General features: G+C 35.3%; 1 protein-coding gene across 3 annotated transcripts in view; it reads left to right on the top strand.

Moving 5' to 3' along the window:
- Positions 1-27,332, top strand: part of MPDZ (multiple PDZ domain protein) — a 134,407-nt gene that overhangs the window by 85,512 nt on the left and 21,563 nt on the right. For 2 of the 3 annotated variants that reach the window (XM_012721488.1, XM_012721487.1), the window contains 9 exons: positions 5,234-5,411; positions 8,175-8,285; positions 15,566-15,664; positions 16,369-16,440; positions 18,804-18,966; positions 20,761-20,957; positions 22,033-22,124; positions 22,332-22,422; positions 24,807-24,887. In XM_012721488.1, coding sequence (XP_012576942.1) covers positions 5,234-5,411; positions 8,175-8,285; positions 15,566-15,664; positions 16,369-16,440; positions 18,804-18,966; positions 20,761-20,957; positions 22,033-22,124; positions 22,332-22,422; positions 24,807-24,887 — 1,084 coding nt within the window. The remainder of the gene's footprint in view (positions 1-5,233; positions 5,412-8,174; positions 8,286-15,565; positions 15,665-16,368; positions 16,441-18,803; positions 18,967-20,760; positions 20,958-22,032; positions 22,125-22,331; positions 22,423-24,806; positions 24,888-27,332) is intronic. The other variant, XM_004677661.2, reaches the window with a different exon arrangement.

The following is a 27,332-nucleotide window of genomic DNA, read 5'->3' as shown; positions in this document are numbered from 1 at the left end:
TATATATATATATATATATATATATAATGTAAGATATCAAATTTCTTATTTGAAAATAGAGGCAGAAAAAAATCGTAATATAAGATGTCAAATTTCTTATTTGAAAATAGAGGCAGAAGTAAATTAGATGAAGTTATTTTGCATTTAGCAATCATAGTGATAAATTTGAATTTTGTTGGAAACAGTATAATAGGAAAGGAAAAAGATAAGTTAATTAGTTTTAGTAGTGTTGTGAAAGGAGAAATTGCTTTTAGAAGGCAGTGTAATAAGCAAGGTGTTGGAGTTACTAAGAACCATGCCAATTCTAACTTTGATAATTTCTAAGAAATTTCTTAATTCCCGCTAGATTTCAGACACTTTATTTTGAAAGTTTGGTAATGACTAAAGCTTAGAGGAGAAAATATAGTATAGAAGCTGAATGGGAAATTACCAAAGTTTTTCTCATAGTAAATATAAGGCACCACTCACTGAACCACTGAACGCTAATTTCTCATCTGAACTCCCATCAATAATACATATGAAATACTTAGCATAGTGCCTGATGCAGAGTGAGGATACTTAGTGAGACATTGCCTGGTTTTTACTCATCATCGCCATTGTCATTTATAACTAAGCAAAAAGGCTGCTTTAAACACTGCTTTTGTTACAAAATTCCTTTATAAAAAAGAATTGGGTGTTTATAAAATTAAGGTACTTTTGGGAGAAAGTTAATAAATAATGATGAGGAAGCGTACCAAAATAACCACAGATTTAAGTAAATGAGGAGCAGGAGTTATAAACATGGTACATATATAACATTTGAAATATGATGGGACTTTCATCCCTGCAGCAAATATATGTGTGTGTGTGTGATTGTAATTTATAAAATCATAATTTATACATCATTTTGCAGCCTCTTTTGTTTGGAGACATATTAGGTTGACACTTAAGTTTAATTAACATCTAGTTCAGTCAGTTTAGCTGCTGCAATTTACTTCAATATATGAATATACCCCAGTTAATTTATAGCCAAATTGATATTTGCACATTTAGCACTTACTTGCAAATATAATTATGTGCAGTGAGTATAGCTATTTATTTATACATATGTATGAGACTTCTGTATGCTTATATATCTGAGTATGTATCCAAAGGTAGAACTTTGATTCATAAGTAAATTTGTTAATTACTTTATTAGAAGTTGTCAAGTATTTTTAAGGTGGTCACAGCAATTTTTACTTCTGTTCCATTATGTAATAATTACTTTTTCCAGACATATCCTTGTTATTATATTTAAGGTTATTTTTTTTAATGTTTTTGTCAAATTTGTGGATACAGATTGTAACCTTTCTACATAAACAATGTAGTTATAATTGGATTGAGTAAGTGGGGTATATAGCTGGTGATTTGTCATCTGAATTGACATATCTTGCTCACCTTTTCTTATTAATCATAATCCTAATTATAATGATAGTAAGAAAATTACTATTTTCTTATTAGGTGACAAAGTTTTGTTTTACATTTTATGTGTATTCACAATTTAATTCTCAAAGCAACTCTCTGGTATACATTCTTATTAATTCCATTTCACAGTTGTGGAAAATATAGGAGAGATGAAGTAAGTTATAGTCATACAATTTTTTTTTTTTTAAAGATTTATTTATTTGTGCATACAGAACTGGGGTACAGGCCAGAGGCTCAGGGGCGGTGAGAGGCTTCACCAGAGACAGAGTGGGGAACAGAACAGGCAGATCGACGAGGTACACTGCTGAGGGGAGCAGTGGGCGGGTCAGGAGAGGTCTGCCTCGCCATGTGGACTCCTCCGGGGCAGGCGGGGATAGAACTCATGCAGAAGCGGCTTTAGATTCTCAGTGCTGTGCTTTAACCCGCTGCACCACCAGGGAGGGCCCAATATAGTCATACAATTTTAAAATAACTAAGTATAGGTCTTGAATTTGTTTCACATCTCATTCAGCCGGGAGTTCAGATCTGTGTTTTTTTTTGAACCTCTATTTTTCTGAATTCCATTCTTTGAAACACATGTACAGGCCCCAAGAAAGGCTGCCATCTTATCACAAAACTAATCCTGAAATGAGCATGTTCCTTAAAAGTTACCTTTTGTAGGTCCTTCCCCTCTATGGAATGTCATTTGTGTTCTGTTCAATGACTAATGAGTTTTATTCCTTAACATGTTGGTCATTTTATAAACTTTGTCTTTGTTATCTTCTCTAGTATTTTAGGGAATTACGGAGGTTTTTTTTTTCCTAGAGAATGTATTTGAAAACACTGCTGTCTGTATCTAACTTCTTAGTGCTTCTGATCCTCTTATAAAAATGGAGCTAGCAAGACTATCCAGTTCATAGGGATGGGAATGTTATGAACATTAAAGTACTTGGAACTTACTCAGGGTAAAATGTTGACCACAAGGTAAGAATTTAAGGGTTTTGTTTTAAGTGATTAATGCTGATCTTTTTAGTATTGAAGAAATCATAAGACTTACTAGTAACTGAAACCAATTGCAAGGAATTCTACAAGACATTTTCTATTATTCTTTCATTTCCTTTCCCCACTTGCCAGACAAGGGTTGAGGAATCCCACCTATGTATTCTGGACAGTTATTTACATTCAGTAGATAAATTTACTGACATTACCATTTTACCTGAGGAACTGCTTTAAGAAACAAAGAGCATTTGGCCTCATCTTTCACAGAATTCCTAGAATGAAGAAAATGATTTTGATTAAAGTATTCACACAAATTTCATAAGATCAAGATCATAGTGAGATCCTTTCAAAAGAAATAGTCTCTATGATTAAGATTTCCAATAAAGAAAAAAATTGCTGACCAAGGTAAGGATGTTTCTCATCATCTTTTTCCACCTAATCAGCTCTCTGTCTCTTCCATCTGTGTTATTCTCGATTCCCAGACATACCTTATTTCCAGATTTCACAGCAGTCTTAACTCCAGCCTTTCTTCCCCTCTGGGAGCATCTCAGATTTCAACATTGATGACATGTGTTGCTCGTACTTTTGTCTCCTGTTTAATTAACAACATCAAGTATCTCCTTCTATTGCATAGAACAGATTGCAGTTTCATGAAGAGATCTCAGCTTGTTATTTCTGTCTTTGAGTTCCCTGAGCTGTTCCTGTGTCTCAGCTATCACCTGCAGACCACCTTCTTATATTCCAACCTTTTTCATAAGACACATTTAATTTATTCATAGCTCTTATAGTACTATTTACAATTAATATATATAAATGTGTGTGTTTATTTCATGGGTCAAGGAAGTGCATATAAGGCAGAAGTAACAACTGCCAAGACCCAAGGTGGGCCCAAGGTGGGAACAGCAAGAAGATGATGTGGTAGCTGGAGTGAAAGTGGAAAGTAGAAGCTATAGATGAGTAATAGCAGAACAATAATAATAGGATTGTGTCAGCTGCCCTCACTGTGCCCTCTGTGTTAACTGCCAGATCTGCCTTAGAAGGAAGATTTATACAAAGGAAAGTTTTTGACACAATTTGTACAGAAATGTTCTTCTCTTGATTTTTGGTTGCTAATCTTAGTAGCTACCACCTATTTTGGATTGCTGAATTGTTGGTTACTTAATGTCTGTAGTATTAGAGCTCTTGGCAAATGGTACATTTACGTTAATTTTTCCATGCCCAAGCCTGAAGTATATATAAGTCCAGTATTTACTTATAATCAGTTAGGTTCAGAATTACTTTTGTATGTGTCAGACTATATGAAAACACATAATTCATTTTAAATGATTTGTTTAATACTGGTAAAACTAATAAATTGAGCAAAATGTATAGCAGAAATGAACCTATATAGTAACATAACCCATTAAATGAAAAATTTATGATTTAATGATTTAAATCATTAAGTGTGCTAATCATTAGCCTTAGATGTTTTCACTGCTAACATCATTGTCTTCCAACTCTGGAACCTTTTTTTGCCTGGCAGAACTAAAATTACACCCATTAAATAGTAATTCCTCAAACTCTCTCATACTTTCTAGCAACTACTGTTCTCCTATTATGAATTTGCTTGCTCTAGGTATATCATCTAAGTGGAGAAATAGAGTGTTTGTCCTGTATTTCATTTTGCTGACTTCACCTACCGTTAGTTTCTCAAAGTCAATCTATGTTGTAAAATATTTAATGGGTGTAATTTCCTTTTTTTTTTGAGGCCAAATAAGATTTCTTTGTACACATATAGCATTTTGTTCCTACATTCATCTGTTCATGGACTTAGGTTTCTTCTGCGTTTTTACTGTTTTGAATATTTTAATAAGCATCGCTGTTCTCATTTATTTTCAAGACTTCACTTTGAATTCTTTGGGATGTATACCCGAAAATTAAATTGCAGGATTATAATGGTAATTCTACTTTTAATTATTTGAGAAACTTCCATGCTAATTTTCATAGCACTTGCAGCATTTTACGTGACACCAGAGTAGTATATAAGGATTCCAATTTCTCTGCACTTTCTCCATTTTTCTCCTCACCATCCTTTACTTCCTCTTAAGGATTTTTTTTTTTTTAATGTAAACATCCTAATGGGTAAAAGGTGCTAGCTCATTGTGATTTTGATTTGCACATCTTTAATAGTGAAGTTGAACATTTTTGCATGTACTTCTGGGCTATCTTCATTCAGGAAATCTTCATTTAATCCCTTTACCCATTTTTTTTAAAGATTTATTTATATATGTTTACAGGACTGGGGTACAGGCCAGAGGTGTGATGGGTGAGAGGTTTCACCAGAGACAGAGTGGGGAGCAGAACAGGCAGATCAATAAAGCACACTGCTGAGGGGAGCAGCAGCAAGTCAGAAGAGGTCTGCCACGCCATGTGGGTCAGCTCCCTAGCCAGGGATCCAACTCATGCTGCAGTGGCTTCATAGAGCTTCACAATGTGGTGCTTTAATCCATTTGAGAGCCCCCTTACCCATTTTTAATTGAGTTGTTTATTTTTTTGTTGCTGAGCTCTTGGGGTTCACAAAATATTCTAGGTACCAGTTCCTTAACTGATACATGATTTTCAAATATTTTTCCCATTCTGTAAGATGATATTCTGCTCTATGGATAGTACCTCTTACGAGTAAACTTTTTACATTTTATTAAAGTTCAGTTTTTCTATTTCAGACGTTTGTGTCTTTGATGTCATATTCAAGAAATCACTGCCAGATGTAGTATCATGAAGCTCTGCTCCACATTTTCTTAAAAGTTTTTTTCTTTTTAAAAATGTTTTATAGGGTTGAACTTTGGCGAGAACCAAGCAAGTCTTTGGGCATCAGCATTGTTGGTGGAAGAGGGATGGGAAGTCGTCTAAGCAATGGTGAAGTGATGAGGGGCATTTTCATCAAACATGTTCTTGAAGATAGTCCAGCTGGCAAAAATGGAACTTTGAAACCTGGAGATAGAATAGTAGAGGTACCCTCCTGCAAACTTTCTGTGCTGAAATTCGTCACTTGTTTCATTCTCTTTACCAAGGGAATCGATGTCACTGTACTAGTTACTCAACCCAATATAATTGTATAAGAGCATTTATGGTTAAAGCATTTCTTTTGTATTTATCTCATTTCATTTATAAATTTTCCCTTCATTATTTGGTGATAGATTATATATCCTGAATTAGAGACTGATCTGTGTGAAAGTAATTTTTTTCTGAGAGAAAATTTGAATTATTTTGAAATATAATGCACAACATATGTAAAGAACATGGTTGAGTTCTCTACTTAGATTTAATTTCAAGAAATTCTTATTTCATTTTAGATAAACCTTATTGGAGAGAATATTTCCAAATGAAGTTTTTGGTAAAATCTTTTATGCTAAGACCCTGAATAACTATCATATAAATACTTATCCCATCATCAGAATTCAGATTTTCTTCCTCAGTGCTGTGCCCGTTCATTACTAAGTACTCTGTGTGTGTGTGTGTGTGTGTGTGTGCACGTGCACATGCATATGCCTTGTGCACATGTATGTTTATATACTTGCATGTTCTTCGTTATAAACAAGAGAAAAGTGTTTAGCTAAATGTCACTAAACCCTAAATTCAAAGCAAAATTTAATGGTTTAAATAGACTTTTATTTCTTAAGTCACTCTTATTTACACAAGTATTCCTGGAGCAGCCTGTGCTATAACAGGCTCCAGGCTTCCCACAGTGAATAAGGCACCATGTCTGCCTGTCAAGTGGGGCAGACTTGACAAGCAATCAGGTCACTTCAGAGCAGTGTGATAAATTGTTTGACCAGGACAGAGAAGAGTTTTAGTTAAGCGGGTGAAAGAAAGGGTATCTGACCCCTTTTAGAGTTGACAGGATTCATAGATTAGACTGAGAAACCTTGCAAATGAAAACTGATTGTTTTATTACTATAATGTCCATTATATTTTACTTTATATAAATAATTGTTTTCCATTTTCTAAATCTATATGACATGCACATTAAAATAACTTAACTTTGCAGAGGAATATTATAGCACTTCAACCATAATTTTAAAATGAATATTATGGGTACTTATTTATTCTTATATTGATTTTATTTTCCCTGAGAATTAAAGAAGGAAAAAGAGTGAGGCTTGAGAAAAAGCAAGGGCCACAGCTGTTATTTTTCCTTGTGTTTATTTATAAGAAAAATAATGAGATTTCTCTCTTTTTTTTATATCCTTACCTATCATTAGATTATAATTTAGCCTCTTTGCACAATACTCTATAGTACAATCTAACATATCTAACTTTAGATTTGCATAATGCAATTTGCTTTATTTTACTTCCCTATTAAATGTCTTTGACCTTGTAGAAAAATAAGAAATATTTAGAATTATTTCTATAGAGAATTGATCGTTGTTTTCACAAGAAGTTTAAATGTTTTAAAGTAGCTAAAACATTCCTTTCAGATAAAAAAAAACTGGGATTTGTGTGTGTATGTGTGTGTGTGTGTGTGTGGATGTGAGTGTTAAATACTGCATGTCCTCTAGGAATGGTTTGTTGAGTATTATGTGCAGGGACATTTTTTCCTGTATTATTTTTTGAGATAGTGTTAACTTATAACACTGTGTGATTTGAAGGTATAGGTTAACACCTCTTATGGCCTTTTTAGTAAATAAGAAAGCCTTAGGATTCTATTATACTGGAAATTTTAAAGCATACCCCTATTTCTAAAAACATAGATTAGATGAATAGAGACCTGCAAAGGATTCCATGTTAAGTTTAACATTCTTTGGACTTGAGTAAAGTTGTTTAATTTTCTCATTAATGTAGAAGTAACAGACATGGAAATAAACTCTATAAAAAATAGGAGAAATTTTTAATATGTACTGAAAGAGATATTCTATCATCCATATATCAACCTAGTGATATTTCAGTTAAATGTATATCATTCCTTTAAAGGTTCAGAGATCTAATAATGTTCTTTTCCAGAATTGTGTCCTCACAGATTTTGCAGTTTTGTTGTACATACCATATTGTAATTGGACATAATAATAACATCTTCTGGTTTTCTGGCAGGATTAACATTTGGACTTTCAAACTATTTTCCGTTCTGATTCATAACTAACCTGGCAATCTGTGGTCAATATAAAGTTACAAATAACTTTTATTTTCTAGTTGTTCTATGAGAATTATTAACAAACAAGCACATTTCTTGGCTTTCAGTTCCTGTCATCTTTACTGTCAAAATTATTTTATAAAACTAATCTTACCATAAAAACCCTGAATTTTGTCAATATCATGATTTTGTTTTTAATTTTCAACTTACCCAAAAGGAGAGCAATACACAGAGCATTACCTACCTACGTCTCAAACCATTCTGTAATAAGTTGGAAAATTTTTATAGTGACACTCATCTCAGTAAAATACTGCTAGATAGTTCCCTCATATAATTTATTTAATGATGCTGAATTATTAATTTAAAGGGAAAACTGAATAGAATATGGAAAACTAAAGAAGTGCCTTCATGCCAATTGATTGTTATTTCAGTTGGTTATGGGAGGCAAAAATCTGTGTCTAAAGTAAAGGATTACAGATCTGATGAACAGATTACATTTCTAGAGCCTCATAAGTGGACTCAATTATTTTATATTCTGAAGTACATTTTCCAGGGACCTCACACAGGGTCCTCAAAACTGCAGATTCACAATTATTATGTTGTTCTATAGCTTCTTGAAATGTTAAGCTGAGGCCTTCCATTGCAGGTGGATGGAATGGACCTCAGAGATGCAAGCCATGAACAAGCTGTGGAAGCCATTCGGAAAGCAGGCAACCCCGTAGTCTTTATGGTACAGAGCATTATAAACAGACCAAGGGTAAGCGAACAAAAAGAGCAAGGTAGGCGTATCCAGTGTTCAACTTGGAATCTAATTATCAAGGGCCAAGTTGTCTATATGGAAAAAAGATACCGAGTCTTTAAATCTCAGAAGACTGATAAAAATTGGTTTTGCTTAGTTTTAAAAACTCAGTTATCCTGAAAATCACTATGTTCAATATGTACATGAAATCTGTTAAAAATACACAGATGTATATAATTCTTTGATAGCCATATATGGATAATTACTAGTGTTTATTATAATCATAGAATATTTTATTGGCTAAGGGGAATTAGGTTAGTATTCACTGATCTCTCCCGGAGTCCCTATCAAGCCTAAGAGATTATTTATATTTCCTTTGTAAATGCAGTCTCTAGCTAGAATTCCAAGGTTATGTGATCCTATGACCACCTTTGAATAATCTTTAATATACTTGTCTATCCCATTGGACATTAAATTTTCACACAGCAGATTTTATTTAAACTCTTGCTTGTGTACTAGTGATTTCATGATTGCTGTTTTCCAACCATAAACACTGTATAGCTCTTCATCTTATACAGTCCTTACTGTACAGAAAACTGTACAGTACCATTAGTCATGACAAGTAAATGGCTTAAAGAAATATTTTAGAATGTCTCTGGTTTATAGTTGTTAACTAATGTTCATTTTTATTTTATTACAATTACTATGTGTATATGTATATTTCCCTGCTCCCTTAAACTCTTGCTATGAGTGAAATCACCCAGTATTTTACTTTTTCTTTCTGTCTTATTTCACTAAGCATGACCCTTTCCAGCTCCATCCATGTTGCCACAAGTGGCATGAGTTTATCTTTTTTGATTGCTGTGCAATATTCCTTCATTCATTCATTCATTTATTTATTTATTAATGTACCACATCTTCTTGATCCATTCATCTATTTTTTGGATATTTGGGTTGATTCCATATCTTTCCTATTATGAATAGGGCAGCAGTAAACACAGGGGTGCAGGTGTCCTTTTGAATTAGTGTTTTTGTGTCCTTTGTGTAGATACCTAGGAGTGGAATTACTGGATCATTTTAGAGGGGAGGAACGGGGAACAGCATCAAAATTGGGGTGGAAGAGCACATGGGACTATGGTGACGGAACATGGGTGAAGTGGTGGTGGAAAATCTATGGGGATTGCAACAGAGATTAAAAAAAAAAGTGTACAAAATGAAGAATGATGTGGAAAAATATATATAATAAAAAAGGAAAAATAAGGATTTTCTAACTTGTTTGTTAAGCTATAAATTATTTACTTTCTTACTCTCTTAAAATTTCAAAATTTCAAATAAACTCTTCCAAAAACCATAAAAAGAAAAAATATTTTAGGAGGTATAATTATATTTAATGCATATTTTTATATAAAATATACTAAGTGTGCTTTGTGTATTTGATAGCCTTAATATCACTAGTGATGAAAAATTTATGACAAACTAAAAGCTATTTAGTTTTTTTTGTCTTGTTGGAAAACACTATTTTCATATGTAGCAGTTCTTAACTATATTTGGGCCACATCCCTTGGAAAGTTCTTCAGAAACTTATACATTTAATGAAATTTATATAACACTTAAGATGTTTCTTAAATTTCCGGAAACCGACATTGATTGTGCTTTTAAATTTAAGAGACGCTGTTATATTGATTCCCTTTGTAGTGCTTGGTTAGCAGCTTATAGGGTTGGTTTCCTTAAAAGGAAAATGTTTTCATGGTTGAGGGCAGTTAAAACAACTAAAACAAACAAACAAAAAGTAATTTTATGCATAGCACACATATTTTAGCTTTTAAAGTAAGATTTGATTATATTGATACTCAAAATAATGGAAGAAAATAGCAACAACTAGTTCTGTAAATGAGATCAGTAAAAGAATGTCAGTGGAGTACAGAGAAACCAGATTTGTCCAACCCACTAGTTCTTTCTTTTGTTGTCAAGATAGGTGTGCTCTGGTTTGATTCACTATCTGAAATGAAGTTACAAGTTCTTAGTGTAAATAGTTACCATCACATCAGTAGCATTTAATCATTCACTTTTTTATTGTTAACTAATAATTGCTCATGCAGATGAGAAAATATGCTAAACAGCAAAGCTACATCATAGTGCATTCTTTTCAGATTCTATTCAGTTTGTTATATATAACTGCAAATCTTTCTACTTTTGTTTTCATTTATTGCTTTAAACATAGTCATGATAATGGTGATAAATGGCTGTTTAAAAGAAAACTTCTTGCGTGTGTGAGTGGAGTACTTTTTGCTTTATTTTATATCATCTAGGACAATACTGTAATTTGCAGAATAAGGTTTTCTTCCTTTTTTTTTTTTAAGATTTATTTATTCATACAGAACCGGAGTACAGGCCAGAGGTGTGGTGTGGTGAGAGGCTTCACCAGAGACAGAGTGGGGAGCAGAACAGACATATCTACGAAGTACAATGCTGAGGGGAGCAGCGGGCAGGCTAGGAGAGATCTGCCGCGCCATGTGGATCAACTCCGGGGAGTGTGGGGATCGGAGGGCCCCTGAATAGGTTTTCAATATTACATTTAATAAACTACAACATTCTTTGCAGTGCCAGTCATGTTTTCTGATGAGTCAGGATATATTTTCTCATACACCTACAAAATAATGCTGTTTTACTGTGTGAGGCATAGTTATGACTGATTTTTTTTATTATGAATTTTCATTTTTCTTTTTAAAAAATATTTATTTACTTATTTATGCATACGGAACTTGGGTACAGGCCCAGCGATGCAGGGATGGTGGAAGGATTTACTAGAGACAGAGTGGGGAGCAGGACAGGCAGATCAACGAAATACACTGCTGAAGGATCAACTGGCAAGACCAGAGAGGTCTGCTGTGCCATGTGGAGCACCCTGGGGCCAATGATCGAATTCTGACTGAAGCAGTTACTGCTAGCTTACAGTGCTGCACCCTAAACTGTCCGCCACCAGGGACTGCCCAATACCAGATTTTAATGCACTTATTTACCACTGTATAAATCTTGCTTACAATGACATGACTAGAAAAGTTTTAACTGACAGGGTTTAGGAAAGCCACTTTGCATATACAGTATTTTAAGAAAAAATAATTTGAGAAATGGAGAGCCCTAAAGGGACTTTGACCTCTCTCTTCTCTGAAGCAGCTCATAAGACTCATGTAAGAGTTTCTCCTCTCATACCTGTGGGAAAGAAACATCCTCATTTCCACAGATAGAGGGATATGGAGAACAATCTAAATCTTGCTAGATTTCCCCCAGTTCAATGTCTTTAGTTTGGAGGTGTAGAGAAAATTTCCCCTTACCTCTTCTACTCGGACTGGTCTATCAATTCAGTTAACATCAGACAGGTGAGTGGGAGAAAAGAAGTTTAATTAATGTGTGTGGAAAATTTGGAAGGATGTAGATTTTTTTTTTAAGATTTATTTATTTGTGCATACAGAACTGGGGTACAGGCCAGAGGCTCAGGGGCGGTGAGAGTCTTCACCAGAGACAGAGTACAGAACTGGGGTACAGGCCAGAGGCTCAGGGGCGGTGAGAGTCTTCACCAGAGACAGAGAACTCATGGGGAAGCAGCTTTAGATTCTCAGTGTTGTGCTTTAACCCGCTGCGCCACCAGGGAGGGCCGGAAAGATGTAGATTTTAAGGCACATAGGATAAAATTAAGGGTATGTCTCCTGAGCAAAGGAATGGACTAGGGATCTGACTGGGTCTTCAAGGAGAGAAGAGGGGCTCTCATATTATGTGGAAGGGGAAGTGGTAAAGGTTTTCTTGAGTCCTCAGTTGACCTTAACTCAAAATAGTCCACATGCCACAGTGACATGTTCTGCGAAAGCTTGTTTTAAGCTTCTTAAAGAATCCTATCCTGGCCCTCCCTGGTGGCACAGCGGGTTGAAGCACAGCACTGAGAATCTAGAGCCGCTTCCGCATGAGTTCGATTCCCGCCTGCCCCGGAGGTGACCACATGGCGTGGTAGACCTCTCCTGGCCCGCCCGCTGCTCCCCTCAGCAGTGTACTTCACCGATCTGCCTGTTCTGTACCCCGCTCTGTCTCTGGTGAATCCTCTCACCACCCCTGCACCTCTGGTCTGTACCCGAGTTCTTTATGCATAAATAAATAAATCTTTAAAAAAAAGAATCCTATTCTTCAACTGTCTATATTTTGTCAAGTGTTTAGCTTTCCACTTCAGCAAATCTTATGTAAAAACACTGGTTTATATCATTGATTTCAGGTGTCCATTTCCTTATGACGGCTTTCATGTCACATAAAACTTAAATAAGTATACATGCTTTACTTTGTTAATCGTTTTATTTATTTATTTTTGTTACAGAAATTTAGCCAAAAAACTAAGATGGTTATAGAAAATATATTTTCCTTAGTCTACATGTTACATTTTGCTTTGGGAAAGTACAATTAATTTTGCATTGAAAATGAGATAGACTTAGTTGTCTTTTTACATAACTATGGAAATATTCATGTCCACAGTAACCTACATAGGAAAAAAAAGTCATAAGTACATAGTTTATTAAGAGTAAATGTTTTATTTGTGGATATCACAGGAGTTCTAGAAAATCATAATGCAGACTAAAAAGTCATTTAGTCCTTTTGGCTCTTAGGCCTTCAAAAACTCAGAGCTTCCAGAACTAGCCTTGATAATTACACCAGTATGATGCTCTCAAGAATTTATTCTGATCATGTTGTCAATTAAAGGGTAGGCCCAATTAATATGGACCAGAGAATACTTTGTCTTCTCTGTACTTCTCAATTAATAGCATTTCTATTTTGATCTTCTCTTAAGACTGTAAAAAGTATTTCCTCTGATTTTTAGAATGAGAAATACAGACTTTCTATAAAACTTTCCTTAACACTATGTGGTGATCTACCACTTCATTTGCTATGCTCATGCTGCACTCCCATACACTACCATTCGGACCAAATTCTAATCCCTTTAAGAGCTGCAAATTAAAAAAGAAGAACAAAGTGTAAAGGAAAATGAAAAACTAGTGTTTCATAAATATTTCATTTATAGTATTGTTTCATATTATTACATATGATGGAAGCAGAAAACCTAAATATTCCATGTGTAAGAATCAGAAATATTCTTCACCTTCCTTAGCACTGAGTTATTTTGCCCAGGACATGTATTTAATCTCTGCTGAGTGATTTCTTCCACTTTAATAAATAGGCATATTTCTTGACATTTTGATCTTCACTTTTGTAAAGCAAGATTTGACATTTTAAATTGAAGCAGAAAGAAAATTGAAATTAACAGAAATGTCATTCTTCCTATTTCTTTTTCCTGTCTTCCCTTTGTAGGAAAAACATTGCAGGAAGAGCAGATTGAAAGGGTAATGTAGCATAAACTTTAGTACAGGCACACTGAGTGAGGAAAGAGGCCTTCCAGAGTGGTCTCCCATACAGGGTAATGTCACATGACAACCTCTCCCTTTTCTTGGTATTTGCCAGTAGGACTTTTTTTATTTATGCATACAGAGCTGTGGTATAGGCCAGAGGTACAGAAGTGGTGAGAGAATTCACCAGAGACAGAGTGGGGAGCACAACAGGCCGACTGACGAACTACACTGCTGAGGGGAGCAGCAGGCGGGTCAGGCAAGGTCTGCCGTACAATGTGGGTCACCTCTGGGGCGGACATTGAACTCATGCTTGAGTGGCTTTAGGTTCTCAGTGCTGTGCTTTAACCTGCTGTGCCACCAGGGAGGGTCCCAGGACTTTTTTATAGAGAGAAATAACACAAACATTCAATCGGAACCAAATTTTAAATGCCTACAACTCCTGAAGAATTGTAATCAATAAAAGGAAAAGATAGTGTGTATGAAAAGGAGACTTTATTGTGTTAAGGAAATTACTTTTTTAACTATGAAAATGACTAATTTTATCTGGCAGTTATCGTTTCTTTAGTCCAACTCTCCAGCAGTCTTTGTTCAAAGTACGCTACAAAACCTATGAGAAATACACTAAGAAAGGACTTCAGATATTATCCAAAGCCTCATAAATTCACCAATAATAAATCTCTGCCCCCTACAATAAATGGGCAGAAATAGAAAACACTAATGTACAGTGTTTTTTTTTTTTTTTAATTTGTTGGTTTTTTTTTTTTTTTTTAAGATTTATTTATTTGTTCATACAGAACTGGGGTACAGGCCAGAGGCTCAGGAGAGAGGCTTCACCAGAGACAGAGTGGGGAGCAGAACAGGCAGATCTACCAAGTACACTGCTGAGGGGAGCAGCGGGTGGGTCAGGAGAGGTCTGCCACGCCATGTGGTCACCTCCTGGGCAGGTGGGAATCGAACTCTGGGGAAGTGGCTTTAGCTTCTCAGTGCAGTGCTTTAATCTGCTGCGCCACCAGGGAGGGCCGCTGGATCATTTTTTAAGTTAAAAACTACTTTTGATATAATTCAATAAACCAGATATACTTATGAAAAAACAAAACTGTTACCTGAAGGAACCTTCACATGTATTCAAAGTGAATACTTTCCTTACTGGAAAACAAGTTAAAAGAATGATGAATGTTACCAGTGAGCTAGTAGATAAATACTTTGCAGTTTTGAACAGATAGATTCTTGATTTATAAAAATGAAAAGTATTTACTTTTAAATGTAAATAAATAGTTTATGACTTTATTTTGAATCATGTTTATTGATAATGCATGGAACATATATTGAGATATAAAGTTGTTGAAATACATATAGTACTCTAGTACTCAAAACATTCGGTGAAAAATACAGTTTTCAGGCTTGTGATCAGTTTGAACAGATTCATTTCTCCCTTTTTTTTTTTTTTACATTTATTTATTATTTATGCATAGAGAACTGGTGCAGGGGTTGTGTGAGGATTCACCAGAGTGGGGAGCAGAGCAGGCAGATTGACCGGGTGCACTGCTGAAGGGAGCAATGGTGGGCTCAGGAGAACTCTGCTGTGCCAAGTGGATCACCTCTGGGGTGGGGATCAAGCTCTCACTGAAGCAGCTGCCTCTAGCTTCACAGTGCTGTGCTTTAACCCTTACACATTGCACCACTATGGAGGGCCTGAACAAACTCATTTGTTATGTAGTTTGTGGTCACATTTAGATTCAGGTATAAATTCTTATCACTAGAGGTAAATGTTTAGTTTTAGAATTTTATGATACCAATTACTAGATCTAACAGAATCAAGTTTTACATAGTTATTTAAAATCAGTAAGTACTTTGTTCTTAAAACTGAGTTAATAATACTTTTGTTTTGGGCTCAGCACCTCTTATGTTTCCTTTTAGAAATCCCTTTTGCCTTCCTTGCCGCACAACCTTTACTCTAAGTTCAACTTCAGCAGCACTAACCCATTTGCTGACTCTCTACCGTACAAGGCTGACAAGGTTGGATAATGCCCATTGTCTTGACATTGCCTTTTGTAAAACTGTTTTGTTATGTGTTACTGCTGTGCCTTTGTCCCAGTTCACTGTTTACTAAATGTGGGCAGAAAAAAACAACTGTGTTTGAAACAGGCATGCAGATCCTTCCTTTAACATGTTATCTTGCCAGAGCATTTTCATTTTTATAGCTAAAATTAGATGGCTCTTCTGAAGAGTAAGGGAAAATTGTGAGCCCAGTGCCTTTTCTGTATTTTGGTGTGTAAATTTTCTGATATTTTTATTGCTAAATGTATGAATTGCTTTCACACATGATTTCTTTATAACCTTATATTACTTTAAGTCCTCAGACTTATACAAAGTGTTCCTTATTTTTTTTTGTGAGTTAAATCACTCTACAAATAATTATATATGTGTAGGAATCTGTTGAATATTCATGAAGTGTGTTCTTTTGAGTCCCTAAAACAGGAATATATAACTGATTCAGTGCTTGTAAATCTATACTTGAATAATCTCCTATTCTGATGAAATCACATTCAAAATTCTAAGAAAAATTTAGGAGAATTTATATGCTATTATTTGACCATGAAAAGGAAGAAAACTATCTACAGTTTCAGGAAGCATTTTATGGATATTCACTGGATTTCATGTTACTGTAATATGGATGGTTAAGGATTCTGTATCTAAAGGAATGTTTTTTGTTCCTGTAGGAATTACAGAATTCAAGTAGAGTTCTCTTCCATTGTTCTCCAACTAACCCTTTTGCCCCTACACCATTTAAGGTTTGTGTTAGTGTGACATTTTCATTAGCAAAAGGTGTGCAGTAGTGTGCTGTGTGTGGATCTTATGTGTGCATACATGGCATGGAGTGATTTCAAGTGCACTTTATATTTTTCCCAGTAAAGCTACACAATCTTTGTTAAATTTTTACTAATAAACTTTAAGAAGATTAAACAGTAAGTCAAACTCATGATCCCAGTGAGGAGGAGAATTTCAGGGTAGTACTTGCCCCTTTGGCTAGTGCAGGTTGTGTTAGTTTCCATTTAGTCACTTATGTCCGTCCGGCCACCGTTCTAGCTTACTCACTGCATGAAAATTGTACCTTAGCTGACTCCTGAATATATATATATATATATATTCAGGGTTTATTATTTTTAAAGATTTATTTATTCATACAGAACTGGGGTACAGGCCAGAGGTGCAGGGATGGTGAGAGGCTTCACCACAGATAGAGTGGTGAGCAGAACAGGCCAACTGATGAAGTACACTGCTGAAGGCAGCAGTGGGCAGGTCAGGAGAGGTCTGCTGCCATGTGGAACACCTCCAGGGCAGGGGTCAGACCCATGTTAAAGTGGTTTTAGCTTCTTAGTGCTGTGCTTAACACGCTGCACCACCAGGGAAGGCCCAGGGTTTATCTATTTTTTTTTTTAAGGGAAATAACAGTTCATAATGCTGTGCAATAAGATATATAAAATTTGTTAGAAATTTAATAAAACATACAGTATATTTAAATTAGATTTGTGTTACTATTAAAATGCATTCGTCTTAATTCATGCTTTCTATTTTAATTATTTCAGATACTTTTTTTTATTGTAACAAGAGAAATTCTAAATTAAGGTGTTCCCCACCTTAGTTTAATGAAACAATTTGATCAAATCATTGGTTCTGTTTCATTAACATACGTTGTTAATTTGAGAGTTTTATGGCACAGCATGTGGAGTTGTAGCACTTGTTTGCATTTTTGACTGGACAATGGTACATAAACCAAAAAGTTTAACACTGCAGATTCCGTAATTTGAAAACCTTTCGTCTATAAAACTTACCAATTAGTTCTGTGCTTTACTAGAAAATAGTAACATATTTATTAGAACAGCTAAGATTAGGTTAGAATCTTGAAGTCATTTCTGAATCATCAAAGTTTGCATTTATTGCCAAATAATTTTATATTAGATATATTTTGTATTAAGTATGTTAGGCATTTTTATTCTTGATACCAATCCTTTTGTGTCTGCATGTCTATTATTTAGTGTGTTCTTCTAGAAGAAGCATTTTTATGCCATATTTTCAGGTATACACATATAAATTAAGTTTATCAGAGGAATTTCAGTATAGAAAAAATGTAAAAGAAGGCTAGAGAGAACGTAGAGTCAAGGTGACAGGGGCAGCTTTACAGCAGGGTAGGAACTTTAGCTGATTATCCCTACTCTTATGTGGAAACTGGGTGGAGACAACATGGTATAATGGGAGGCACATTTATAGTAAGCAAACAGAAACCTACCACAGTGTGATTGTGAATAAAATTGTTCACTTCTCATATCTTCAGATTATCTTCAAAGTGAATAACACAAATTCAACGACTTAAGAACTTCTCAAATTCTTGTATTTTCTGTTTGATCTATGTATAAGAACTTGATGATATGAAGATTTTTTTAAACAACCTGTATCCTTAAATGACAACAAGTCTGCCCCTCTTTGGTGTATATGAGTTATTCTCCCATGTTTTCTCACTTACCTGTGAGCTGCCATGTCAAGGGAATGATTATTGTCCCTCAGAACCATAGGTCTGAATGTGTGCTTTGTGCTAACAAACTGGCCCCCCTTTTAGATGAACCTGCATGTAGAATGCAAATTTTCAAGGATAGGTAGAAAGAGTCCTTTGGAAAGAGGATTCAGGTAGCAATAAAAAACTGTTTATATTTATTCTCAGTAACAAGCTTTGAATGTCTTGATCTTTTTACTCCTGCTAATTTTTTTCTAGCTTCTTGTGAGACTTTTCTAGACCCCCCAAATCTTTCCCAGTCCTTATACATGTCTGAAAATTTTGAATTTTTTTCCCATAGGGAAAATCTGTATATAAGTCATTTAGGCCTTTTTATTAAATAATTCTGATTTAATTATTGGATTTCAATGAATGGAATTTCTTATGAACATACTGATTTGTTTAGTATATTTAAACATACCTGAATCCTATCATCCTATTACCATACTGTACACACACACACACACACACACACACACATCACAAGCTTTTTATGTGTCAGATATTATAAAGTCAGTGCCTGGTTTTGACATTATGCTCATATTTTCCCTTACAGTTTTCTCCCTATGATTGTGCATACCCACTGCATTCTCTTTGTTCGCACAGGTACCCAGTCAGTCAGAATCAGAGCCAGGAAAGGCTCCACTGTGCAGTGTGCCTCTGCCCCCTCCCTCAGAATTTGCAGAAATGAACAGTCATCATGCACAGTCGTCTGTAAGTGAAATCTCAGAAGATGTCGACAAAGAGGATGAGTTTGGTTACAGCTGGAGTAAGTTGTGTATTTTTGTGATAGATTCAGTTATAAAAGGAACTAAAATACATTTCATTTTTTCAAGTCTCATGCCCTAAATGAATAGGTGTGGGTCAGCTTTAGTTATACATGCTGCAGTTTTGTACTGTTTGTTTTGCCTGAATGTGGCATACGTTTCTCAGGCATGAAATCATATCCTTCCTTTCCTTTAAATATGCTTTCCTGTTAAATACCACTTTGCCATTTGTGTAAGAATTAAGGAGAGCCTGACAATTCTTTAGAGTAGTACTGAATCAGCCTCCTTGTGGTCTTAAACATATCACCCCCTTCCAGGCTTCAGTCTTCATTGTTAATGAAGATTCATTTTGGTTGTTGTTAGGCCTTGAATTTCTGGTATTTTCAGTATAGGATTGGCAACTGCCAAGGTAAAAACTTTGTGCATTTGGCAACTTATTTAATTACCTCCAAGTTTTAGACTGGTGATTATCCCTGTTTTTAAAATGCAGTTTTTAGCTCAGGTTGCTAACTTGAAATTAGATAAAGTATGAAGGGCTAGCCACAATGCCTGATGTGCAAGAAGCATTCAAAGGCAGCTGCTAGCTGCTGTCAGGAGCATTGGGGCTTTTTTTTTTTTTTTTCCTAAGGAAATATGTTATTTTTCAGCGAGATATTAAAAATTTCTCTAAAAGTTATAAATGCATTAGCACTTGAAAATTTTCATTTTAAAATCTATTTATCTTAAGAAGGTTATAACTTTGACTTTTAGGAAGTACAGAATAAAAAGTTGTGCTATTAGATTCTAGAAGTCAGGCAGTTTATAAGTGAGATAGTTAAGAACAATACAAAATGCATGACATTAATCATAGAGTAACATTTTCTGAATGATCATTAGTAAAGTCTTCAAAAAGAATAGAAAGCACTCTGAGGAAAAGATGGAACAGAATGTTTCACTTATTTATTGTTTTGTAATAAACCACCCCACAACTTAATGACTTAATTTTTTTTTTTTTTTTTTTTTTCAGGCTTCTTTCACTAAGCATGATCTTTTCCAGCTCCATCCATCTTGCTGCAAACGACATGTGTTTAATTTTTTTTTTTTTTTTTTTTTGGTTTTAGTCTATAAAGGTCTTGTCCTTTATTGGACTCAGCTGGCAGGTAGTCTCCAAAATGGCAGTTAGGGCTGGCTTCTGCCTCATTGTTTGTCTGCACCCATTACCTGGGCCACCTACATGTATTCTTAACTTTAGATTAAGAATAAACATTACCTTTTGAACATTTGAGGTGGGAAATATGAAAGGTCTCATCTTATTAGATTTGTGTCTGAAAGCTGGGCCAAGTACATTGAATAACTTGGCCTGGTGATTCAGTGAGATAAGAAAATCTCTTTTAATTTGGTTATATTTATAAAGAAATTGCCCAATGTGATGTGATATGAGAGGAGAATAATCCTATGGGAGAAAAGCTTCATATACTGGCTTTTCTTGTATATGCAAATGATAAAGTAACATTCTGATTCAATTAATTTTTTTTAAGCATTTGCTAATCACTTCTCTTAGGCCTGATCAGCTCAGGTGAACTGACTATTCAGATACTGCACACAAAAAATACAAAAAAATCTCTCAAAGGTTGGTATTTCAGAGAACCAATCTTACTGCTCAGATGGTTAAAGTAACAAAAGTCTAGTTTTTCTTAGTCACCAAGGAATTCTTCTTGGTACTAATAATATCATTTTGCTATAAAACTTAATAACCTTCATAGTTATTTGACTGAATTAACCCTCAGTACCAATTATTTAATTGTTATTATGTGTAGAAAATATCAGAGAGCGTTATGGAACCCTAACAGGCGAGCTGCATATGATTGAACTGGAAAAAGGTCGGAGTGGCTTGGGCCTGAGCCTTGCTGGGAACAAAGACCGATCCAGGATGAGTGTCTTTATAGTGGGTATTGATCCTAATGGAGCAGCTGGAAAAGACGGTCGATTACAGATTGCAGATGAGCTTCTAGAAGTAAGTTCTTCTGGAAATTTCTGAATTTATTCTGGTGAAATGGAACCATCAGTTTCAAGAAAATCTGTCTGGGCCTCATGATGTCTAAGAAAACTATCATTTGCCTAATATAATAGATTGTAGTAAATTTGACTCTAAGCCAGATCTCTACTGAGTAGAGTCCATGTTCCCATTAACTTCCATTAAAAGGTCACGACTGTGTAGTGCCAGAAACAATTTTGGCCCCAAGACAGTAATAAAATCACATTTCGAAAACATTTGTGTGCTGCATTTTTATTAGAAACATTTGTGTGCTGCATTTGGCTTTTGAAGAGCCAAATGACCAATCACACCATAGTAATGATACGGACTCACTGGACATTCTGGAAGTTGAATTCCTAATGGTGTAAATGATGAGGGTGGCAGACAGGGTCAAGATGAAGGCTAATTACAAAAGCGGTAACTCATGCAGTCTACCAAACCGATTTGTAGGTCATACTTTATAGTGTTAGGAATTGTAGTTGCTGGTTTTGTTTATCTTTGCCTCCTGAAGGCTGAGCTCCACAACTTTCTACTGTCTTAATACACTTCTGCATTCCTAATGAATTTCTTTCTTGGCTGGGAGTATCATTCATTGATGGCTAAAATGATTGGATGTATGACAGTTTCCTTTATATTCTATTTTGAACAAACACATTCTGCTGCCAAAGTTAAATCTGCCAGTAACCAAATTTCAGGAGTTGAACTTTTAAAATTAATGAGGGAATTATGACAATTTCTCAAGATATCTCTGCAGGTCACAAAGTACTTCCACTGCTCCCTTGCTTTGTTCAGAGCATACTGGAAGCCCAATTCTTGCCAGAAGATTCCTCTCTACTTTGCTACCGTCATCAAGTGGTACTTCTTCTTCAGCAGTTCATGGGCATCAAGACTACATGCCTATAGTTTTGGAGTTGCTATAAACTTGAGTTTTTCTTTATTTACTATGAAAGTCAAGTTCATGCTGGGAGAATAAATGAGCTTTTCTATAATTGATGTAATAAAAATTTATGAAATGAGAGTTCCAGGCTCAATGGAAAATGTTTATTTTTCACAGATCAATGGTCAAATTTTATATGGAAGAAGTCATCAGAATGCTTCATCAATTATTAAATGTGCCCCTTCTAAAGTAAAAATAATTTTCATCAGGTGAGCATTTTCATCATATGATTTAGCTTAATACTTTTTATTAGCCTTTCAATTCTATGTTCTTTTAAATGAAAACAAATGTATAAGTGTTGTAATTCTTGATCTTTGGGGATATGGAATTTCTCTGATAATCTTTCTGACTCTTGAATTTATAAAAGATTGAAAATGATAGAAATAATTATGGTTTGTCTCTGCCTTTTCTTTTAGAAATAAAGATGCAGTGAGTCAGATGGCTGTATGTCCTGGAAATTCAGTCGAACCTTTGCCTTCTCCCTCAGAGAATCTTCAAAATAAGGAGGTATATAGTTTGAATTTGTTTCTCTGGTAGGATTTGATTATTTTACCAGTTGCTAATTTAGTTCCTTTTTTTCAGTTAGTAGTTATGGGATTTTAACAGAGATATCAATGGTTAATAAGTTGGACCCAAAGTAGCTTAGGGCTTAATATAAGAGACACATAAATAAGCACCACCACTTACAGTAAGGTGACTAGCAGATTCTGCACAGAGAATGAGGGTAGAAGAGGAGTTGTCATTTCTGTCTCTGGAAAGAAGGTGAGAATAAAACTTGATAGAGGAGTTTACACAGGAAGTATATTTTTGAAATAGAATATTTATGGAACAGAAATTTTGCAGGTGACAAACAGAATTGAGGAATAGCATGAAGTTCAGGCAAAGAGAAAACTGAAAATTGCAGAGCATTTCTGAATGGGAGGCAGGGAATAGGAAATCAATGAGAAGAAGCCACTGAGAAAGGAGACAGGGTAAAATCTTGAAAAAAGATGATTCTTATATAGTCTTTGAAGAAGTAGAGGACTCAAGGGATATGAATTATATTTTTAAAACGTCTTTGGAGACTCACAGGTAAGGAGGCCTCTGACTTCTCTGGTTCTTCCCCTGTGTGAGTCTGGAAATAGTGCAGAGGAAAATCAGCGGTTGCAGCAGAGAAAGAAGGAAGAAATTATTTGAGTAGTTCAAGAGAAAGAGAACAAAGGCATGAACTGATGCAAAACAAAACAAGAAATTGTTCCATCCAGTGTTTAGGACTCAATTTGATATCATGTCATTCCCCCAAATAAATGTACTGATTAAGGAAAATAGTGATTTATAATTTACTTATAAATACTTGTCTGCCTTATACCAGATTCTTTTCTTTGAACTAGAAAAAAGAGTGATGGATAAAAGTGACAGGGCTTGTAAGGCTTTGAGATGTTTGACCTGATAACCTTGATGGATGATTTACTTTTAGCAAAGTAGGAAAAAAAAAAAGTGGAACAGATACTTATAAAAATAAAAACTACTCTGTTTGTGGCAGTTTAAGAATGAATGCAAGCTTGGTAGAAGCTTGGGACATATAGTCTCGAGTTTAGAAATGATGTCCTAGGGATGACTGTAAGGCATTTGTTAGCCATAGGAGCTGAGACTTTTACAGAGGACCCAGGTGAGATTTATGTAATGCTAACATTTAGGAGGAAGCCAACACAGAACCGACAGGGATGGTGAAGAAGAACCAATTGGTGTGTTGCAGAGCAATTGCGGAAGTATGCTTTTCAAGAGGGGTAAATTTTTCAACCTGAAATGCTGCAGAGAGGTCAAGTAAGAGGATAAATGAAAGGAGTTCATTGGATCTGGCAATTAGAAGTTTAATAGAAGCAAATTGCAGATAAGACATTAAGAAAGAGAAGGCAGTGTCTAGAGAGCATGAAAAAATATGAGACTTTGCGGAGGTTTTATTTGGAAAAGCCTTGAATGTGTACTTAAAATAAATAAAAGGGGCCCTCCCTGGTGGCGCAGCGGGTTAAAGCACTGCACTGAGAAGCTTAAGCCACTTCCGCAATGAGTTCAATTCCTGCCTGCCCCGGAGGAGTCCACATGGCGCAGCAGACCTCTCCTGACCCGCCCACTGCTCCCCTCAGCAGTGTACTTTGTCGATCTGCCTGTTCTGCTCCCCACTCTGTCTCTGGTGACTCCTCTCACCCTCCACATCTCTGGCCTGTACCCCAGTTCTATATGAATAAATAAATCTTTAAAAAAAAATAAAATAAATAAAAGGAAGTAGTAAGAGTGAAAAGCTTAAAATTAGAAGAGACATGTAGGAAAAAGTAAACGAATAGAAATGTTCTTCCCCAAATGGTTACATGAATGTTAGGTTTATCCATACGTAGGTAGATTTACAAATCATTGTCTCATTTTAACTTTTTAGAATCCTCTAAATCAAGTGAGTTTTCAAGATTTCCAGGTTATAAAGCAGAAACTTTTTTTTTTCCATATGAATTGTACTAAGTATTCCCATTAAGAAGATGGAATTTAATGGTAACCTCCAGGTGAAATATTTAGTAGCTCCTAAGTTTAACACACTAAGAAAAGTAAGTGTTATCCTGCTGGTGTGTGTGTGTGTTTCAGTTGAGTTTCACCACCTGGAACAGGGTTGCTAGTAGATTTCATTATAGGGTAAATCTTCCTGGACATGAGAACCATTTTGCATCTCTGTGTTCCAAAATTAATTGTTATCGAATCAAAACATATCAGTTTGTGAATGTGAATATAATGTTCATAGATGGCATAAAATGTTAACATGATAATGTGATATTATACAACATGTGAAATGATTTTGATTACCTATTTTTTAAATAAAAATGCATAATAGTAAGTTGTTTATTTTGCCATTTTCTTCCCTCTGTCAGGCTGAACCAAGTATTCCTACTTCTGATGCACCTGTGGACCTCAATTTGTTTAAGAATGTGCAATATCTGGAACTTCCCAAGGTAAGTCAGTTTTGAATAGAAATGAAATTATGTGAATACTTTGATATCAGTGTTATAATTCACCAGTTTTCATAAATGTTGCTAGACTAGCTGCACTCTGGAATCTCGTCAAAAATGCAGATGCTTTCATCTATCCTTAACTACTGATGAAGGAACTCTAGGGGTGAAGTTTACATTTTGATAAGCCTTCTTAGTAATTCCAATGCATACTTAAGCTTGGAACCACTGTGCTAACTAACTGTCTAACTAATATGCATTATCTTCAGGCATCTAGCTTTTTGTATTGTCCCAAGGTTTGAAATTCAGCAATATCTCCTCTAATTTATTAACCAAGAACCTGCTGTGGAAGAAATGAAAAGAATAAAGAAATAGGCTATCTTTGTCTTTCATAAAACTAAAAGCTTAGTAACCAGAAGTTTCACTGATGGGAATCAGTGCCTTTAAAAAAAAAAAAAAAATCTGAGCCTCAGTTCCAAGTGACCTCTTTAACCAGGAGTTTGCTAACTAGAAACCTTTAATGCATTTTGGTGCTGGAGACTCATGCTGGAATGCAAGGAGGCTAGTAGAGTAGACAGAGAATAAATTAAAAGAGCAGTGATGTGCTTAGGTAGGAAAAGAAGAAAGGATGAGGTGTGGTGTAGTTTAAGGGGATAATTACATGAAATCCTGCAGACAGAAAGAAAAAGAGTGGCCTGTATGAGGCTTCCAGCTGTGAGGTTGTGTGAACACCAGAGTCAGTCTGTTTGGATTGAATCCTTGCTTCATCAAGTATATATTTGATATATTGTGTGACCTTCTTTTGTCTGTTTTGTCATATGTAATCTAGAATTCATAACATTATCTTAGAGGTAGGTAGCTGTTGAGATTGAATAAATGCTTGTAAGGTGATTGGCATAATACCTGACATGGTCAGACTTTAAGTATGTAAGGGAAAAAAAAATACTGTGACTTTTCTTGCTGTGGTTCTTTCTTACAGTATAACCCTGCACAAAAATGAATTATCCATGATATATGTTAAGAGAAGTCATTAGGGGCATTTTATATTGTAGGTAAAAGTAAAAGAACAGACATCATTAAACCAATTTGGCTTTTTTGTCCTGAAGTCCATGGATTGCCATTCAAGAATCCTTTATGCTCTTGTTATATTAGGGAGATGATGCCTTCCTTTTTGTTCTGCTTCTACAGAGCTATTTCTTTTTTCTCTAAATTTTGAAGCTAGAGCTTGTGATTCAAGTTCAATCACTTCCCTATAATCTGTGAATTATGAAACATTTACATATATACCGAATTCATTATTATGATTTTTTTTCAATCTGTTTATGTTTATCTTTAGTAAAGTCCTGAATAAGGTAATATTTTCTACATGTGTTCTTTCATGACATTTATCTGATTTATTTACATAGGACATAATACATTTTAGGATCTAATAAGTACACAGAAATTACTGGTGGCATGAACTTGTTAAACATATGAGTAGGAAGCAGGGCTCCAGTGCTGAGATAACAGGCGTAAAGCCAGACCACCTGGATTGGAGCCCTAAATTTGCCACTTACAGATGGCTGGCTGTAACTCTTGGTAAATTTCTCAATCTGCCCCATAATTTCCCTTCTACCAAATGGTGGTTATAATAGCACTTACTTCATAGAGTTTTGGTGAAAAATTAAGTGTATATTATGAGAATTAAATCAACATGTTTATAGCATCTAGTGCATACCACACATACGTAAGTATTGCTTGTTATTGTTAATTACATTAGGAAAGAATTAGCTGGTTAAGAATATCTTATGTTATGGCACTATTACTGATGCTTTCTTATTGAATTAGGCTACCTTTTTTTTAAGAAAGATTTATGTATTTATGCATACAGAACTGGGGTACAGGCCAGAGGTGCAGGGGTGGTGAGAGGATTTACCAGAACATAGTGGGGAGCAGAACAGGCCAACTGACAAAGTACACTGCTGAGGGGGGCAGTAGGTGGGCCAGGAGAGGTATGGTTCAGGAAAGGTCTGCATCACATGTGGGTCACCTCTAGTGTGGGGATAGAACTCATGCTGAAGTGACTTCAGCTTCTTAGTGCTGTGCTTTAACCTGCTGCACCACCAGGGAGGGCCCATGTTAGGCTACCTTTTTAAGGTAGATGTTTCCATCATCCTAAACTTTCCTCAGACTCTTCAAGAAGTCTGATAGGTAAAATCAATTTCCTTGTTCTAGCTTTTAGCAGTGGGAGTGAACACCAATAGGACTTCTGCTTTATATGTCAGAAGTTTTTTCCCATCCGGCGTAACCTCTAACAAGTTATTTGATTACTTAACCCCTTTGACCCCTACTTCTCTTTCCTGTAAATGGGTCTACCTGTAGCAATGACTTATTGTTGAATACTTTAAAGAGTAAATTTCCCACACCCGATAGTATAAAGGCTGGTCTCTGCCTTTATTCTCCTGTAAA

This window comes from Condylura cristata, unplaced genomic scaffold (assembly GCF_000260355.1).
Source record: "Condylura cristata isolate star-nosed mole 26May11 unplaced genomic scaffold, ConCri1.0 scaffold00006, whole genome shotgun sequence".
NCBI lineage: Eukaryota > Metazoa > Chordata > Mammalia > Eulipotyphla > Talpidae > Condylura > Condylura cristata.
The sequence above is the reverse complement of the archived record's forward strand: the minus strand, read 5'-3'. Positions and strand labels throughout refer to the sequence as shown.